The sequence below is a fragment of the Rissa tridactyla genome, chromosome 3 (genome assembly GCF_028500815.1).
Source record: "Rissa tridactyla isolate bRisTri1 chromosome 3, bRisTri1.patW.cur.20221130, whole genome shotgun sequence".
Taxonomy (NCBI): domain Eukaryota; kingdom Metazoa; phylum Chordata; class Aves; order Charadriiformes; family Laridae; genus Rissa; species Rissa tridactyla.
In genome coordinates this window covers 106,184,664-106,205,446 of record NC_071468.1, presented here as the reverse complement: position 1 = coordinate 106,205,446, position 20,783 = coordinate 106,184,664, and the positions used below count along the sequence as shown (strand labels likewise).

At 37.5% G+C, this 20,783-nt stretch overlaps 1 protein-coding gene across 1 annotated transcript in view; it reads right to left on the bottom strand.

Annotated features, from left to right (window-relative positions):
• SNTG2 (syntrophin gamma 2) overlaps window positions 1–20,783 on the bottom strand; it is a 276,316-nt gene that overhangs the window by 92,384 nt on the left and 163,149 nt on the right. The window contains exons 7-8 of the mRNA XM_054195752.1: window positions 10,509–10,596; window positions 4,182–4,273 (exon numbers count right to left, since the gene is read on the bottom strand). Of these exons, the coding sequence (XP_054051727.1) occupies window positions 4,182–4,273; window positions 10,509–10,596 (180 nt within the window). The remainder of the gene's footprint in view (window positions 1–4,181; window positions 4,274–10,508; window positions 10,597–20,783) is intronic.

The window sequence follows — 20,783 nt, the reverse complement described above, 5'->3', positions numbered from 1 at the left end:
AACACATCACTCTTGAACAGTTAAATCTAAATTAAACAATTTCAATACTCAATATCAACACCATTTCCTTAACAATTCTGTACTAGCGGAGTAGGAAGGTGTTATTTAATAGGCTTTTTCCATCTTCTACTGCTATGATTTCTGAAAGGTGTAATCAGAAACAGAAAACTTGGATTATTTTCCCCTGTAGGTGGAAAGGGGAGAGTCACTTCGTATTTTATTAATTGAGAAAAAGAAGCATACTTATTTGCAGTGTGTTTATCTTATTTCAAAAAGGTCCTAAGTGCAGCAGCAGTTGAAAATATTTAAGTGTAGACAGCTGTGTTTTGAAGACAAAATTTTAATTTTGTCTTCAACAAATAAATGGAAGACATGATGATTACTTTCATGAGAGTAACCATGTAAGTTACTTAGAGCTGTACCTCTAAGCAAGCTATTTTTTTATTACATTAATTGCTTCTTATGCACATACATTACCAAATGATACATTGTGAATTAGAAGTCAATTTAAAGTTACATTGCTTTCATATTCAGAGTTCGTATCAAGAGCTGGCAGAGTCTATTGCCATCACATGCTAAACCGTTCTAATAGAAAAGGTATTGATCTGAAATCCTGAAACTTTTCTTTTTTGAAGTGAGCTACAGGATGACAAAAATGAAGAATAAAATAAAACTTAAGAACAATCAATAGTGTGTTTATACTGACTTGGAAGACACTACAGGAACATTCAAAAAATAAAACTATTGAAGCTTTCAGATGTAGGGCATCAATTCAATCTCAGTTCTGTGGTCTGGTCACACACTCCACTAACGTATCTATCAGAATAGCTTTTACTCTCAGCAAGAGGGTGTTCACCCCCCTTTCTTGGATCCTCTTCCCTTTTTGCCTTTACACATTTGGTATTGAACCGTATCATTCTCTCACTCTGGAACTAGGACTACCATAGACATTAAAGGTTCAGCATTCCACTGATCCACCAAGAGTTGAGCATCTTTATTTTTTCTTTTTTAAAACTGTACTTGATGATGAAGTATGCAATGCCTTTTTTAACCAACTAAACTAGTCTTACACTATCAAAATCACATTAGAGTTCTTAAATATTACATGAACACACAGAAAATCACGATTTACTCTGGTCTCACTTCACATATTAGAACTTCTAGACACTTCAGCGAAGCTGGATTTTCAAAAAAATGAAAACCTACTTCATTCTCCCTTTGCAAAGTAACTATCATATTATTCAATGGTGTCTTAAACGGGAATTTCTTTTATTTCCGTTCACTTTTTTTTTTTTTTTTCACCCTCACTTTCTCCAGAAAGCTGGCCTGGACATCGAGGATATTTGGACATCTAGGAGAATATCTCTACAAAATTTTCTTCATTGTTTTGTAGTTAGAATCCTTCAGGTAAACAACCTGTAATCACTAGCCTAGAGACCACCTCCTCTGAATGTTTTATGCTCCCCTCTGAAACTTCACATTGTGTTTAATAAGATAACTTATAAGATACAGATGAATGTATCTGCCACTACCAGTCTCTATGGTACTTGTCACAGTGCTCAAGCACAAAATAATTAGGTGTGAAGAGGGCACTTCAGCTCATTTCTCTGTGTTCCAGAGAACCCTGTTGAAGTGCTATACTGCAAACTGCTCTGATGTTATAGGGAGGATGTATATAAATCCTGAAGATGGTATCACGTCACATATAACAGATGCTTCACAGCAGAGGTGATAAAGATAATATCTAATAGAGGTAAGCTAGCACCTGAGCTAAAAACGGTATAATCATACCAGGCAGAAGCAGCTTGATGTTAACATGGCTAAACTACTGCCTATGTGACACAAGCTAGTATCACCACAACATATTCTATTGTTCATGTGAATTTTACAGCCTGAACACACATTAGCTCAAGTGTCTCTATATTATTGTTTTTCAGAACAGACATGCTAATGACAGCTTGGTAAAACTGGCAAAACAGTCATTCCTTACCTCTCACTCCTGTCCTTTCCTTTAGATGGCGTGCTTTTTGGAGCAGAATTTACACTCAAATGTACGTGCATTGTCTAACATGACACAGATCTGACTGTGGTTAGAAAGGTACATACAAGTACAACGCAAACTTACAAGATGCAACATACAAAGTGAGTCACATCTCCACAGCCAAGGTGACATTAAAAAGGGATTTAAACATCCTTAGCCTTAATGGGTAATACCATTATAGGAGATGTCAGTTCTGCTCTTCCTTAACTATAAAAATGAAAATATCTAATTAAACAAAGTAGAAGCACTCACTAGCTCGTAGTCGAAACACATTCATAACCACTTCTGAAGATCTGATCACAGCTCAGTTTCACTCACAGCTTAGTTTGATAAAAGTCTGACCCCACACCTCCAGCAGAAAGCACCACCTCAAAACCCATTCTTTCCTGTTCAGAATACTCAGAACCTTGCTTTTCAATTTCACAATAAGAAACTGGCAATTTTTCATTTTGTTTCTCTTTCCTATAAAGAGAGATCATGACTTTTTTACTAGGCTAGACAGAAGGTAGATTGTTTTGCTTTATTTTACTTCTAGGTCATAGTGTTTGGTGCATACATAGCTCCTCATGTGACTTTATGTCAAACTTCAGAAAAATTAAGTGCTGTATAAAAACAAGCTAGTACCTTAGTATTCCCCTTTTCTTACCTTCTATTTTTCCACTTATATTTCAACCTTATGCACAGTCTTTCGTGTGCTGCCTTGGAAACTAACTCTAAATTACTCTGTTACAAGACTACAAAACTCCAGCCACTTATTTATGTTTTTATAATGTGTAGAATTCGAAGTGTGCAATTCCCACAGTAGACTCCGAATGATTATTGAAAGTTATGGCACACTCATTCTAGCACTTAATAGGCACTAATTTACTAAAACATGCTAATGCAATCACAGGCAATTATCTGACCACAGCCCTCTTCTTATAATGTGAGCTCTTTGCAGAAAGGGCTTTGATTGTTTGCAGAGCACCTGATAAACAGGCATTGCAGAATGCTAGACCCTGAGGACAGGCTGGGGTTCTTTAGTAAGACAACAATACAAGGTAATTAAAGGTAATAATTATCAGATAATTAAAAACAAATAAACATGAAACCTTCTGTATCTATGCTCAGTTTGGACCCCAAGCACTAAGGTACAGGCATCAGCTCAGAAAAGCATATTTCAATTTATTTATTTATCGTATGTATATATTTATATATTCATCAGATGAAAAAAAAAAGCCTTAAGGATTAGTTTAGAGAGAGTGCTCAGAAAACTGCAAAGCTTGGGAGAAGTACAGTAAGCAGCAGACACTGACATCTTTGGCTGAGTAGGAAAAAAAAGGAAAAGCAGAGGAGAGAAGTCTTCACTCCATTCACTGGGCACTCCTGCAAAATTTAATATCCAGCTGAAAGACTACAGCTGCAATTTGTTAGGAGCTAAACAAGTTTTGAGCATGAAGGTCCATGTCCTAGCACAGCTAGTATTTACATCTTCAGTCTTCATTTTTAAAAGAGCAGCATTGTCCCCTACTAAGACATCCTATCTTCTTTGGCTTTGGTGACTAGTATTTTTCCTGAAGACATTAATTTTATTATTTTTTTTCCCCACAATGCCACAACTAATTCAATCATAGATGTTCACTGAACAAAAAAGAACTGAATATCCTCTGGATTAAAGAAACAGACCTTTTTCCCCCCTAAATCTGCTTCCCCATTTTATTTCTTTTTCTTTTCTCCCTTTCTTTCCTATCATGAAAGTTTGCTCCAATAATTCAACTTTACTGTATTTTCTGAATTCCACGTATATTTCAGAATCTCTAGCTGGACTAAATTCAATAGTGCAATACTAAAATTCAACTAAGTATGACAAAAAATCACAAGAATTCATGCCTCAGTGATGATTAAATCTTGCTGTGCTCACTCCTACAAGCTTCTCAGTTGCCTCAGAGCAAGAATCTAGCAGCCCAGGGCCCCATGTTGGCTACTTTGTAAGTACAGAATTTTACAGTGTATGCACTTAAAAATCAACCAAGCAAGCAAGCAAGCAAGCAAACCCCACAAAATAAGGGTAGTTTCACAGTCCTACACTAGCATTTTGAAGCTCAGAATGGGAAGAGAACTTACATAGCTTACACCATGTTTTTATTATTCATTTGCTTACAGTGTTAGTTGAGTTTCCATTTAAATGTAAGCCACTGTCAAAGAGAGGTGATGAAGCTCCACTGCTGTGATCACTGGATGGTCCAGGGGAACCTGAAAATCAGATAATGAAAAAAAAATCGCTTATGTTAAAAATATAGGTATATATGAGGCAATATCTATTCCAGTCGTAAATCATGGGAAGAATTTTTAATATAAATCACCAAACCAGTACTACTTGTACTTTGTAATGACAGCTAACAAAATGTGTCTGACCATATGCTATACTTTATGTCTGGAAAGAAAAAAAGTAGCTGTATGTCACTTTATAGAGGCTGTGCTCATGGGAATTATTTGTATGCTTAACTGTTGGCAAGATTAAGCCTTTCTACACTGAGAATGAGATACTCAAATAAGAAATTAAGTTGCACAAATCCCATTAATTTAACAAATAAATTTCCTATTGAGTGGGTATTGAGTCTCACCTTAGAGTATAACCATGGACTATATTTATAAACAAAGCTAGTAAGAAATTCTGTGGCAAATACTAACTGTACACATACATACACTTTATGAATGGATATATCTTTTTCTCAAAATGCCAATTACTTTCAAGAATGATGTACCTTCTCAAACTGAGAAATTAAAATCAAACAGTCATCTTTAAATGTTGATACTATGTTAGTATGTTAAGATTACACAGCTATATTCTTCAAGATAGCTCTTCCTTTAGCAATTATGCTTCATGATCCAACTTTAGTAGTTAAAGTGACTTCAGGAAAGCTGAATACTTTTATAACATACAATAATGGAAACCACACAAAGTCACATCATTATGTAACTTTTGCTTAAATGTGAAGTGGTAACACATAGCACCAATAATATACAATTACTGTCAGATAGCACTTGGTCTTATCAATAAAGCACCTAAAATCAATTTCACAGCATTACATTCATCATCACTGAAAATCCATTTTTCTATCTGAAGAAGTCACCTCAAATTGCCTGTAAATCATTCCACATTAACAGGTCTGTCAAGTCTAACATCACAAAAGTCAAAGAGTCATTCTTAGTCATATATTTTTGCATGTATCTATTCCACATATCTGAAAGATTAGCAAAATGGAACTTAATTTAACAAAAGCTCATTTTCTCCATAACAAATCTCTGTCAGTTCAGTGATGTGGTCTCAGAATTATACACTGAATTCTGAAGTTTCATCATGTTTTCATTTGAAGTCCTTTCTGTACAGCGTTAGATGATGTCAGCAGAAGGAACCGTTACGCTTTGCTTGTATGGCTCTAACTCAAGTGCCAACTTTAGTATCCAGCTACAAGATTTTGTAGCTATTATATATGTACAGTAGACTACAAAAATCTATTTTCAGACCCATAGATGATCACAGTGATTTGCTGGAACAGAAGATAATTGCTAATTTTTTAAAATAAAAATAATGAAATAAAAAGTTGGCATTACATTCTCCACTGAAGAGTTTGCCTGTTGGGGAATCCCACTGCCTCTGACAGTAGACAACTATGGCAGGTCCATGAGTTAATCAGATTCTTAAAGTGGAATTATCCTGCCTCTTCAGCAATTTAAGCGTATCAAGAGACATGCACTTTTCAAATCTCTAAATCCAGGTTTTACCATAATACAAAATAGTACATTAGAATAATTTCTTTTAAGTAGAGAAAACTGACATCCATTGTATGGGAAAGCTAATAATAAAAGGCTTAAGGAACAAACTTCCCTCCTCCCACAGTGTCCCTGCAGACCTGCTTTTCAGTTCAGCAGCTTCCTTTGGTTTTCTGAGTCAAACAAACTACACAGCCTCTCTCAAGCTATGCTACCTCCACCACTTGATTGCCAGCAAGTTCATAAGTTTTTTAGTCCACTCCTTGCCTATTCTGCCTCACTCACTCACTGACTACTCCTTCATGGTCTCATTCAGCATTTTAGAAGCTCCCTCTGTATATGCTCAACTGCATGGAAGGTGCAGCGCTCTCATCTCTCTAAGGAGCTATGTTTGCCTCTCCACATGGCAGCCCCAGAGCAATCAGGCAGTCTTTCCTCCCTGTTCTTAGAACCAAACATGGTATGTACACATGCATGGTATACATGACACAAAATATACTAACACAAAGTAAATCTTGTACTATCTGATACTGCAGCCCTTGCACATATAGATGAGACCCCAAATCAAGTGTTAGGTACCAGTCCAAACTCCAGAACACTAGTTAGAGAAAGACTACCAAACCAAAGTGCTTATGTAAAATAAAACATCTGCTACAGGTAACACCCCCCTCCATGACTACAGTGCAGCATCCTGATGGGTACCAATGCCAGAAAAAAAGTATGTGGTATGTTGTGAGACTTTTATCAATCATTATTGCCTAGCTCTCCTCTTATCTCACCCAAATCATAGTTAGACAGCCAGTCTATGAGAAATGCAAACCTACACTATGACAGGCATCATCTGTTTAATTTGCTTATTCTTAATTGTGGCATTATTGTTCTTTCCAGATCCTGCATCGCCAAAGATTGTGTGTGCAAGGAAACAATCTTTGCCTCATCTTTACCTGAGTAATAGCTGAGTATGGTCAGAGTAAAAAACACCTTACCCTGTAAGGTGAGAAGGGGTGAGAGAGAGACAGAGACAGCAAGGATATAGGAGTCTGCACTTCACAAAAGAGATTGAGACGCACCTAGGGGTAGCAGGAAAAAGGCAGGCAGAACTCCGAGGTGAGGAAAAGAAACTCTGTAAGGATCACAGGGGATTTTGCAGAGCTAGCAGCAACTCAGGAAATCACCAAGCTAGCTGACACTAAACCTAAAGCCAGAACTCATTTGCAGTGGTACAGGTAGGAGTTGTTTATAAATCTTTTTACATTCTTTTTGACAGAATCACTTGAGCTTTTTCAATTTAAAAGTTAGGTATTCTACTACTCATTTTGATAAAGCCTAGATTTTATTTTTAACTTTAAAAGCCTTAAGCTTTCTAGACCTAGAAAGGTCTCTACTAAAGTTCTGCTCAACTCAGAGTCCCATCAACAGTCACAGCAAAAAAAGCCCATTCCGGAACAACCACAAAATTTAAATCAAACAAAACATTCCTGGTAATTATTGATTACACTGCAAACTTTGCAACTTCAGAACATTCTGATAATTTGGTATAACTATCAAAAAGAAAAATTCTGAAGAGAGCCTGTTTTACCATAAAATGCCCTGAAGAGTCTTCCCAGCAGTAGTGAATCTTATCTAAAAGGGTCCTCCAAGCCCTGCTCCACTCTGGAATGGTTAATGGAATTAGCTCCAGAGAATCCTTAGTGACAATACCCAAGAGCTGATGCCGTAAGTATTCTGTAACAGAATAACAAATAACCCTCATAGCCACTAATAACTTCCTGATCCATCACCAAAACCCAAAATTCCTTCCTTTGGTTTTCAGAAACACAAATCTACTCTCTCTCTAGCTGACAGTGACCTTAGAGCAAACCACAGGCCATGGGATGAGGAATCAACCTAGCCATGGAGCCAGACAACCCAATGAAGCAGACAGTTAATGACCCTACTGGCCCGTGCTAACTTCTGATCCAGGCACGATAGTTTTTTGAGAAAGAAGTATTTGCCCTATGCAAAATTAGGCCAAGCATTCTGCAATATTTTATAAAATTGCTGATCAGATTCCTGTGGCAGAGAATATTTCCTGGCGTAATTTAATTTACTATTATGGACAGTCTCATAATAGCCTAGTAAGGGCCAAAAGTCCCTGTGAAAGAGAAAATGATCAATACTGGCATACCACCCTGGGTTAGGGCCTCCTCCAAACAGAGAAACAAGCAGTCCTTATCTCATCCTTAAGTGCCAGTTAATCAGTATCCATGTCTAAATCCATGCCAAATCCTGTATTTGTTGTTCACAATCCATGAAGGAGTGAAGCAACCACAAAAACATGGTGAGAACTGTAGGAAGATATTTCTCTGCGCTTTTGCTAGCCACGGCATGAGACAGTGTACAGAAGGAAGGGGTATGAGAAAGAAGCAGGGCAGGCAGATGCTACTTCTGATGATGTACTTATAAGAAATATTAATAATACTAGTTAATAGGAAGAGACAATATGGTTGCATTTGAAGTGAACACACCACAGTACTAAAACTGCCAGCATAGAAGCTGGTCTGATTGACTGCTTGATGGTAGGGGACCATGTGCCTGAGTCTTCTGGGATGCTAAGAAAGGCCAAGATGCTTCAGATTTATGCATGTATACACTTAAATCTTGCCTGCACTCTGAGTTGGGAAGTACTTTATTGCATAGTAGAATTGGGAGAGGGTCAGGGGTTGTCCTGGGCCAGACACAACTGGCTCCAGCTGACTCCAGCAGACTCACTGCAGGGCACAGCTGAGCCCAGCAGCCAAGCTGGTAGCACCCCTAAGAAACAACATAGGAAAGGGCAAAACAGCAGAGAGAGGAGCGAAGAAAAAAGTGTGAGAAAAAAATCATACGAACCTCAAGGTCAGTGAAGAAGAAGAGGGAGAAGGTGGTCTACGCCTTGGAGCAGAGATTCCCCTGCAGGCCATGGAGAGACCATGGTGAAGCAAGTATTTCCCTGCAGCCCATGGAGGACCACATCATAGCAGATACCCACACTGCAGCCCATGGGGGACCCATACTGGAGCAGGTGGCTATGCCCTGAAGGAAGCAGCAGCCTGTGGGGGCACATGCTGGAGCAGATTTTTCCTGAAGGACTTCAAGCCATGGAGACGACCCAAGCTAGAGCAGTTTGTAAAGAACTACACCCAGTGGGAAGGATCCATGCTGGAGCAGGGTAGAAGTATGAGGAGGAAGGAGTGGCAGAGAGGAACCCTTGGCACTTGACTCCAACCCCTCATTTCCCATCACCCTGCACCACTTGCAGGGGAGGTAGAAGAGTCAGGAACGAAGCTGAGACTGGGAAAAGGGGCGAGGGGAAGGTTTTGTTTCAGTTTATTTACCTTTGTTTCTCACTGCCTGAATCTATTTTAATAGACAATACGTTTAATTACATTTCCCCAAGTTGAGTCTATTTTGCCCATGATGGTAATTAATAAGTGATCTCTCTGTCTCTACCTTGACCCAAGAGTTTTTTCATTCTATTTTCTTCCCATGTTGTGTTTGAGGAGGAGGAGTGAGAGAGTGTCTGGGTGGCAGCTTGGCTCTTAGCCAAGGTTAACCAACCACAAGTGACAGAGTCCAAGCGTGTATGTGATGTCAATCAACAAGATGAGATAAAATTGCTTATAGGACTGTCATAACCACAAGTGAATATGTCCAACACCACAGAAACTACTGGGAAGACCCTGCTAGCTTGCCAAAATCATGTCTAAGCTTAGCCACAGTTATCCAAGGCTTTATTAGTCTATAGTTGTCTGATGACCTATGATAGAAAAGTAGGAAGACAAATCCTGAAGTTTCATTATAAGGAACACTGACCAGACCGATCTCCAAATATAAGATTTCTTCTAATTGAGATTCCGTTTTCAAATGGAAATGATACGCAGTAAGAACAGAAACAATGGTTTTAGCATGATGTGTACAGTTTAGCTTAGTAGAGGCTCTTCAAGTTTGCTTTTAATAGGTATAGGAATCTAGATGAAATGACAGACACTCTTCTAATGACAAGAATTAGACCTACGAGACCTATGATTCTGTTGAAATCAAGAAAAACCAAGTACATAGTTGAGCCCAACTTACACAAATCCCCAAAACAAGACACACTTTAAATCTGTTTTGCTTAATTTGAAAGAGGATCATATGTAAGATAAACTGGTGCAAAATTATCTGGTCTGATTAAGTTAGCTGGTATATTATGCACACTTTTCTACTTGCAACATTGATTTCAAGTGAGTATCTTGAATATTTATATTTGCTAACCATAAGAACCAAAAATTTCCCTCATCTGCATTGTTCATAAACAATTCACCATTCTTAAGAGTACTCAGTTGTCACATCGTAATTCTGCTCTCTGAAAAAAATGATCAAAACACCGAAGTAATTTATGAAATATGCACAATTAATGTTATCCATTTGTTTGGTAAGTGTCCCGAAAATACCTTTCAGCGTGAATGTCTGATTCAAATGTCTGTAAACATTATTTTATTGTATTCAGGCAAAACTTGAATAAACTATACAGAAGCAGACATGCGGTATGCATTAGATTCTTATGTGTTAAGCAATAAAGTACACACACAACTTTCTATTTCTTCCTGTAAAAAGCTCAAGGATTGAATTCCTGTTTCTGTCACTGTCATCTTATTGTGAGAATACTGCAAAGAGGAAAACAAATTACTCCTATCCGTTAATTTCCTCTTACCTAATGGGAGCTTTAAAAATGATGGAGCTTCCCTGAGGTACTGAACAGTGATGGTAACTTCATCGCCAGCATTTCGCAGTAGGTGTACCTGTCAGTGTGACAAATAACAGCTACTTTAAACCAAAGAATCACCAGTCATGAAAGAACATTACTTACAATGAAATCAACATCTCTGTTGATCTATAATAAACTCAGTATGAACATTTCTGACTGGGAATGAAGAATATCTTGTGGGTCAAGCCACATTAACAATAGATAAAAGTAGGCAAGACCAATGGAACAACCTGAATAAATAATTTGGTGGGCAAGTTGAAGCTGAACAGAACTTCTACAAACAAACTGATTTTATAAATCCGGCATAGGGTAGTAGGGAAATATGTGTTTAGGTAGATATAGTACATTAATTGTGTGTGTATACACATAAACAGACACATATATATTAATACATCATACATATCTTAAGTAATCTTAAGGTTAAGATCTTAACTATTTGGTTTGATTCAGTTAGGTGATGCATTAAGTACATTTCTCTCTTCCAAATATAGTCTTGATTTTTGTGACTGTCTTTGTTATCTGTAAGTATTTGCTAATCAGAAGGGAACACATATACACACATATATGTGTATAGACACATGTATGAAAGCATCAGAATTTAATTAAAGGCCTAGCACTCTACCACTTAAGGAGCTTTTTTTAAATGCAGAATTTCAGACAATGTATTTGACGGAACTAATTTCCTATTACAGCGGAGAGGTATTCCACAGTTTCTTATCCATGACACTCAGGAATCAAGTATTGTGTTTGGTTTGTACATGGCCTGCAGGTCTGCAGCCCTGATCCTGTTTGTCAGAAATGGATGCTAACACCTGTGGCCTCTAATCTGAGCACAACCAGAGCACGCGTGTATCAAGCAGAAAAGTAACTATCTGCAGCAAACTAACTCCTATAGATGTAGTTACTGGTCTAATGTTGTACTTGGAGAAGCTGGCACTTGTGTTTCTTTAGATCACTATTTTAGCACAATGCTACATTGGCCAACATCATGAGATGCAGGATTACCTCAAACATTATAACGCTTTCTCTAGTGCATCTGAAACAATGCTTACATCAGCTTACACCCATGTGAAAACATCAAGCTTATGCCTGAGGGATACGAAAACCCAAAACAGGAGAAGAAATCAAGTAAGCAGTCACACAGGCTAAGAATTTTAGGCTCTAAAAATATTCTGGAAAAGAATAAGCAAGAGAATTGACCACAAAACCCCCAACACTAACACTGAAGAAAACAGTCTGGACAGGGACATGTTCTGATTTGGTTGATTAAGTGAGCAGACACATGAATCACCCATATTGTACGTAAGTACTGTTGCTGAAAGCTTAGTGTTTGCTGTACCTGTAAAATCCATATATTTAATACAGATTTACAGCATCTGCCTCCATCCTCCCCACCCATGTTCCAGTCTGTCAAACAATGACTTCCATTGCTAACAACCTGCACTACTGACCACAGAGAGTCCTGAGAGGGAACAATAATGTTTTGCACCCATTAAGTTAGGAAATCCAGCTCTGCAGGGGACGAGCAAGAGCTCAATGAGGTCAGAGAAAGCACATAACAGGGAGTCTAATCAGATTAGAGAGTTTGAGGAATGAGGGTCTAGAAGCAAATGGGCAGGTAATGCATAAGAGACAGAGATTTACAGGAAAAAAAAAGGGAGGACAAAAAAGAAAAGAAAAAAATAAGAGTGCCTGCAGCCTAAGCAAGTTTCCCAGAAAGGACCTGCATTTCCTTTCATGTTCTTCCTTCCTAATGGACAGAACTGTCCCTCCCCCAGGGCCCCATTTCTCTGCTCTTCTTGTTCTTCACTCAAGCATTTTTACTTTTCTTTCACAGGCTTAATCCACATTGAAGTGATTTACTACCAAAAATACAACAGCTAGTGCTACCTACTCACCTCCAGTACTCTGATACCAGGTGTTCCGCTCAAGTCAAAGATTTTGTGGACAACTGACTACCAGAAAACTTGAGGTTTCATTGTGGAAAAAAACCCCAAAAAAGCGTTGTGGAAGAAACCATTATGATCATTGATTTCTGACTAAACTCTCTCAAGATGATCGCAATAGGAATAACCAGGAACAGAAGCACAGTAAAATCAGAATGCTTCTTTAAGGTGATACAAGAGTGTGCCAGTGCTGCAAAGTAAACCAGTGTGTCTTGAGTTCTAATGTATAAGAACAACTACGTCTCCTGAAATCCTCTGCCCCTTATTTTCTGCAATATATTAGACATTATTTATTACTAAGGACTGAAGATGATTGGTACCTCTGCTACTACTACCCTACTGTTACAAAGATAGTTCTTCCCTTTATCTGCAGACTATTATACATATAAAATATACATACATGCTATATATAACCGTCTATTTGATATATAAAGGCCAATTATATATATATTAAAATAAACTTACAAAGATATATACATATGCAAAACTTAAAAAAGATTCAGCTATCACATTATTCCTAAATACTTCTGAAATTCTGCAGGAACTGGATGCTTTAATTTAGTGCCTGATTTGAAGACTCTGGATTTCTACATTATCTTTATTCATAAATTCTAGATTATCTTTAAGTGAGGTAAAGCTCAAATAGTTTAAATTTAATTCAACTAAATTAAACTAGAATAGAATTAGAACATTAATATAAAACGTTTGTTTGGTGGATGTAGACCAGCTGCTTTCCAAAAAATGCTCAGAAACTCATGAAACCTATGCCAACTCACATAAATCTTTCCTCAAAAGTGATGTTTTAATATTAGGGCATTTATATAGATCTATCACCACATAATATTTGGATGCACCAGCAAGATTCAAAATGAATATTCCTGAATATAGTTCTGTTTTGGAATACCTCCGTGATTAGCTGAATGGGAGCTGAAAAAATAGCACATCTCTCTATTGTTCTGCCATATATAGCTGAGCTACATATATATATACACACATACACATCTACAGGTTATACCTGTTTTCTTCAAAAGCTGAAACAGACCTTGATAATATTCACGTTGGACCATATGTGAAAACATAGTTCAGACATATGTACAAAAATTTATATGTATTTCCATGTATCTGTATCTATATATAAACTAATCTAGAGATGAAAAATGCCTATGATGAAAATCGAAGAAACCGTTGGTATATCCTTGCATATATTTAAATTATACTGCAGTCTCTTTTCAGTTTCCAGTTAATGAATTTGTCTTCCCAAACTTCATTAATATCCACATTAGGCCTTGAAATGAACTGATGTTCTCCTCCTAGCCCAGCCACACCAACTAATGACTCTGCGCTATTTATGCTAAACTACATTTCAATGGAGCCTTCACAACTACATCAAATGCTTTTAAATGTGAGCAAAATGTTTATAAAAGACAGTAAATAATTTTTTTTTGCCACACTGTACTGATAGAACCACTGAATTTTGGAGTCATTGACCAACAAAGCTTAATTGGAAATATTTTCTATGAGCGCATATATAAAGTTAACAAATAATGAATTATTTTATTCTCTTTAAAAAGAAAAAGTAATTATGAAATTACATGCAAGCACTTGAAACAGCAGATGTGCTTCACTTCGTAATCTGGCACACAACCAGGTAATGAATATTACTATTATCAGTAATAAAATAATAAGTTGCTTAAACTCCTCACCCCTACCTGAAAGTGGATTTGGTCCCAGAAGTGGCAAGACATTTGGCCGAATCCTTGAAAAAACCTCCAAGCTCAGGCCAACTATGCTTGGCTGCAAAAAAATTAACGAGTAAATGTCCTGCAGGCTGCCACGCAGACAACTGCAGCGTACGGGGGGGGGGGGGGGGGGGGTCACAAATACCCTGATCTGAAATTAGGAGAGTAATGAACATTATTTGTAACGCGTACAGGGTGCTGGAGCCCAGGCCCTGGCAGCGGGGGCTGAGGGGAGGCCTCTGTGAGGAGAGGCCGGGGCTGCCCCGGGCCGGACACAGCCGGTTCCAGCCGGTTCCAGCCGGCTCCGTCCGACCCCTCGCAGGATGCGGCTTGGTGTGGGGGCAGAGGAGCGACGTTGAGCCTGGGAAAAAGGGTAGGGGGAAACTGTTGGTTCCTTTTTTTCCCTCTCTGTTTCTCACCTCCCAAATCTATTTTAATAGACAATAAAATCAATTAATTTTCCCCAAGTGGAGTCTGTTTTGCCCATGATGGTAATTGGTAAGCAATCTCCCTGTCTTTATCTTGACCCACGAGCTTTTTCATCCTATTTTCTCCCCTGTCCTGCTGAGGAGGAGAAGCGGGAGAGCGGCTGGGTGGGCATTTGGCTGCTGGGCAGGGCTGACCCACCACCGTGGGTTCCAGACAGTTTTGCAAAAAAGCCCCACAAAAACCCCCAAAAAAGTTAAAGGAAGAGGTGCAGTAATGCTATCCACATAGTCTAGGTTCAGTGGATCCAGCCTGGGTGCAACAATGCCAGAAAGGTGGCAGGGCAGGAAGAGAAATGGACACCCAATGTATTCCCTTCCAAAGAAAAAATGTCAGATGGTCGGTGTCAGGGTAGTAGGAAGTCAGAGTCGGCAAGAAACACCAAATCCTGTCACGGAATGCTGCTGTATCTTGTGACACCATTGTACCTGTCATTGTGTGGTAAGTATACTAGTAAAGATGATTTAAGCTTATCATCAGTGTAGCAACATCAGTATTTTGTAAAATCTAATGGACAATTTCAAACCAAACAAATTTATAATACAGTCACAATACTGTACTGAAGTATGTAATGGGAAGAAATAGAAACCAAATAAAATTAATACTGAGAACTCTCTTATTCACAATTGGCTTTTTAGAAAAGCCACAAATGCGAACCATTTTAACTCCTTGACTTTGGAATAACAAGGAAGAATTTTAACTTCCTAAAAGATACAAACATTTTGAAGAAAACTTTCAAGCACAGAATAAGAACTGTGTTTTCTCTTAACTAAGCAAAGAATGTTTGCACACAAACATTTACATTTGTCAAGAGATGAGAGGAGACAGCATGACGGACACACTGCCTCACGTACTTTTGGAAGACCTTAGTCAAATATCATGAAGATAAATTAAATCCAAAACCGGCACGGAACAAAACAAAACAGTAGATTAGAAACTGCTACAGAGCATGCAAGTTGATTTTTATTTCAAATGATACTTTGAAAAGGAAAGTATTCTAATATTAATGCTTTGGTTTAAAATTACAAAGCAGTAATACCTTAAAAGATACTCATACTGTATCACACTCTCCCGGAGCTACTTTGTATTCTTAGGTAGATTCTGAAGAGGTGGTAGTATTGAGCCACGCACATACTAAGAAAAAATAAAATCAATTTCAGTGCTCACAAGAAGGTATTAACAGTACAGAAGGTCAGTAAATAATGCACGGCTCTGTGGTGCTGAAGCTTTCGCACAAGTCCAGTAAGTCCAAAAAGACAAATCCAGTAGCTTTGGATGCACCGTTGCCTTACTGCAGCAGTAATATAAAAGGGGAATTGTAAAAGTGAATGTTGTTTGTTTGGGGTTTTTTTTAATAGTTGATTAAATACATTCACTGCAGCTAACTGTGGGTGTGTGTGCACTTGTGTGTTCATATGTATGAAGGAGAAAAGGGCATCAAAGGAAGTACTTGCTTTTTTATGCTGGCTCTAATTTGTGAATTTTGCGTATCTCTAAGTGCATTCATCAAGCCACAGTTTATTACGCTTCTCTTTTTCACATACATTTCTCAAGAACAGAACAGAGAGAATGTTAAAAATATAAATAGGAGCTTCTCAATCTCACTTTGCTAACTACAGTCCAGAGTCTGCAGAGAAAAATATGACTCTCATTTTAGGAAAGCCAAATGACCTTTGTTGCCTCGTTTTCACTGTCAACAGCCACTTGAGGGAAATCGTGTATACCCAACTCAGGCAAGTCAGTGGCACAGTTTGTAGCTGATCTGAACCCTTTCTAAATTCCGGTGCCTCGTGTTTACCGTGGCTTGCTCTAACCCTTCAAACATACCCTGATCATTAATATTCACACTGCTCAGAGATTTAGAAAAGGTTTTGGCAGTTTAAATCAGGTTCTGTCTTATTATAGATCAGCACTGTAACAGCAATTAAAACTGAAAAGGAACATGTCTTTGATGAATGAATTCACCCCTACGGCCCTTTAGCTAAGATCTATTCCAAGAGCAGAAGTCACATCATTTAACTTCGGCCATTTAAAAGATTCAACTCTAAAGTAGCTGTTAGCATTTTTTTCTAGAAATCAGTAAAGATCTTAGCATAAAAAGGAATCGTCATCCAGAGGTGCGTCTCGAAATAAGGAGAATCTGAATAAAAACCTTACACTTCAAACATCTGAAGTCAGATGAAATGAATCCTATCTCACATCTATATATGAAAATTTAAGATTCAACACCTAACTCAGACTAAAAGTATGAAGCAAAAATTCTGCAGTAAAAGGAAGTGAATCTCTTCATGAATGTCTGATCTTGAAGTGCACGCTCTCCACAAATAAAACACTTGAAATTCACGTGAAGTGCAAGTCTTGGGCTTGACAAGTACCTGGGTGGACGATTATGTACAAGTCTGTAATGCAGCAGGCAAATAAGCAAGAAGTTGTAGTAAAACATATGAAGAGAATTAGAATCATAGAGTCATAGAATCATTTTGGCTGGAAGAGATCCTAACGTATAATAGTAAAAAACCCAATGAAATCTAGAGAACTAAAAGTCCTATTTATTATCACTTTAAAAACGTCCCCTCCTCATTACCTACCTATCAAGAAAATGCAGCTTATGTACATTTTCACAGATTTAAATTAAACTGCAATTTCTCTTAGTCACTCAATTAGCACTTTTCTCTTATTTCTGCCTACAAATACAGTAAAAGATGTTTTTAATCAGAAAGCTTCATTATTTCTTCAAACAAATAACACCACTCCTGTGGGATATAATTATCAGGAATTATAGACAAAAAAGGAAATTATTTAAATGCTTTTTCATTATTTTGTATGGTTTTTTTCCTATTCAATTACACGGTAGTCTATGTTTCACTTCAAATCAATGCTTACACAAACATCTGGGATATGAAAGATGCTGATACATACTGTGCATTGGAAAATACATTCTGAGCCAAATCAGCTGTTTCCTAAAGCAATAAAAGTTTAAATAAATTTGCTTAAGGCGAACTATTACCTGAAGCATGAAAACCTATCCCTGAGAAAGTAACTTTGCCATCCTTCAAAAAAATTCCAAGAATATCAGAGTATTACAAGGACTTCTCTCTGGAAATTCCCATCAGTCTCAACTGTTATCAATGTGATATAATTGAAAAGAGTTCAAAGCCATAGAACTCAAAATTTTACAATAAGCACTGTGTTTTATTGCTCATCTACTGTTAACACATTCCATGGAAAAAGAAAGAATTGTCTCAGGTATCAAAAAATCACAACAGACAGAAATGGCCGAATTACCAGAAAACAAACATACAATTCTTACTAAATAATTACTGACATATCTGGTATGTCCGCAACACATACTATAGTATCAAAGTGCCGCTTCCAGTTCGAATACACATACACATATCTGCTGAGTGTGACTGGAAACGCGTATGTTTAAGCGTAATCAGAACCTGTAGAAATGCAAACGCTTCTATCCCAAATGCAGGCCTTTTCAATCAAACAAACTGCAGCAGTCTAACCCTGGAGGTTCATATTCTTCAAATATATTTGAAAATCTTTCTAGCTGATAGTTAAGTGGTTGTGTTTATACAAACTCCAGTTGGCACAAATTGAGCTAAAAAGACTAAATGCAGGTTTTAATGTAGCTGTTACTGTTCCAATTTTCTTTGTCAGTGTTTGCAGAGTTCTCAGAAAAGGATTTTATCTGACTAGAAGTGCCTCTGAGGAGAGAGGTATCAGTCAGAAAACTACTGCCATCGTCCACTGGCAATGGCATGAAATGATGATGAAGGTAATTTCAGTTGAATGATACACAATATTTAATGAAGGCTGTCTTGCGCTACTGAGTGCAAAAGCTAAATCAGAAGCTTTTGAAGTTATCAAACCCAGTAGGTCATAGGCTGCATTCTCTAATTTAGAAATTGTTGACAATTTGGGCACTGCTTTCTTTTCTTACAATAAACTTCTCCAACAAACAAGGATCCTTTTGTACTAAGTCTTCCTTGTCTAACAGATATTTGACAGACATCCATAGTTAATGTAGGACTAAACATTAACAAGCATCAAGAACTGCTTTTAGTGTCTACACATTCACTGCTGAAGTACAAGACAGAAGTCCTAGATATGGACTGATCAGCTCAACAGGCTGCCCTTCACTTTGGATCAAGAATAACATTTATTTGTAATCATCTATATGTTCACTGTTTCAGGCTTAAAGAACTGGGGCACCTAGAAAATAAAAAACATTCCTCTTTTACACTGAAATTCTTACAGCATGTGGAAAACCATAATAGGATAACAGGAATACCTAAGGACAAAATTCAGCACTGTTTCATAGTAATAGAACCCCTGTATTTCAGTCTTTAATGCTTTTGTTTCCACAACTGCCCAAGCATGAAATTGCTACTACCACCATAAAACAGCAGATCATCTGCAATATTCAGTACACATTAGAAGAAAACTGCGTTAGGCAAAGTCCCATACCTGAACCTTCTGCACACTATCTCTTAGAACCCCAGGCCATGATTCCTTGCAATTGTGCTACTGTACAGGCCAATATTTATTCTGCACAGGTCTCCATAAAGTCTATTCCTTTATTCAATACTAAACATTTCCTGTACTGGCAAAAATCGTTCTAATTGATGAGGGGAACATCACGCAAATCTCATCAACGCGTTACAGTCTTCTGAAGAGTTAGATTCTCTTCCCCAGAGTACTGATTTCAGCTAGAGCCATATTGGTTTAAATACAGGGCTACACCTTTTTCTATTAGAATTTTTGTCATCTAATACCATATTACGCAAAAAACAACAGCAAAAAACCTTTTGACTTCCCGATCCAGTTCTTTAATAGTTATATTAGTGACAGCTATAAGACCTGTGCACTTGTTTACATCACACTCTCATTAAGTCAATGACTTCTTGAAGAGAAATACTTATGTACAGCTCATACAATGATTTCAAAGGAGTTTTTAAATCTTCCTTGTGATCAGAAATACAACAATTTTATTAATGAGTTAATTTTATGTGGGTGTAAGTCCTCTAAATAACTTATATTTTCCTTTCTGTTACAGGAAATTTACAAAATGCAAACTAACTGAGTTTCACTTGTATAAACAGCATAAGTGTAATCTTTTACAAACACATTTATTTAATTAATCAATTCGACATCACAAGGGTGTACACTAACTCTTCATTAGCTTGCAGCTTGGTCCTCTTAATGAGACTGAGCTAGAGTGTATGGCACTCCTAGCTCCTTATACCCTGATGAAATACTGAGGGTCACCCAATATAAGGTAGTGAATTAGTCAAAACCACAAAACACAGTTTAGATAGGCAAAGGAAGATGGGGGAAGGGGAAATGAGAAAGAGAGGATATTGCTTCAGAGAAGCCAGCTCAACCAGAGCGGAAACCCAGCAGAGGGACCAAAAATAAAGACAGATTAGTTTGTGCACAGGATGTAAGGATCAAAGGAAGCATGAGTGGACAGGTCTTCCTAGCGATTGTCAGGGATGACAAGGGACACCATACAGCACTGTTCCTGAATCTATCAAGTCCTGTTTTAAAACCAGGTAATTTCTTTTTCTACTAGCCCTTTCAAAAACACTCCAGACTTATCCATGGATAGTTTATACCTTTTTGTTCTTATTCCAGTATTCTCCTTTAGCTTAAATATTTGGTCTCCCTCAATGGTGCTCAGTTTTATACAGGTGGGAGGAGGAGACGATGGAAGAAAGAGCCCCTTTATTTAAGCCTAAAGATATAATTTGTTATAAATCCTTTGTATAAATCTTTCAACATTTATAAATGAAATAAATACAAAATAAAAGGGTTAAAAAGAGACACATTTTTTTTTATTATTTTTTTAAAGTTTTCTAAATCTTAACTCCTTTTACCCTTAGGAAGTACTGCTTAAAATCATAGCTGTCCAGCCGCACTCTCAGTGTGCTTTACCTAAGAAGTGCTACAGTTTCTGTCCATAGCTTAACAAAGACTCCAGTTCTTCCTGTAGCTCCTTTGTGCCAGGTAGCTGAATTTTTCCATCAGTTTTAATTATA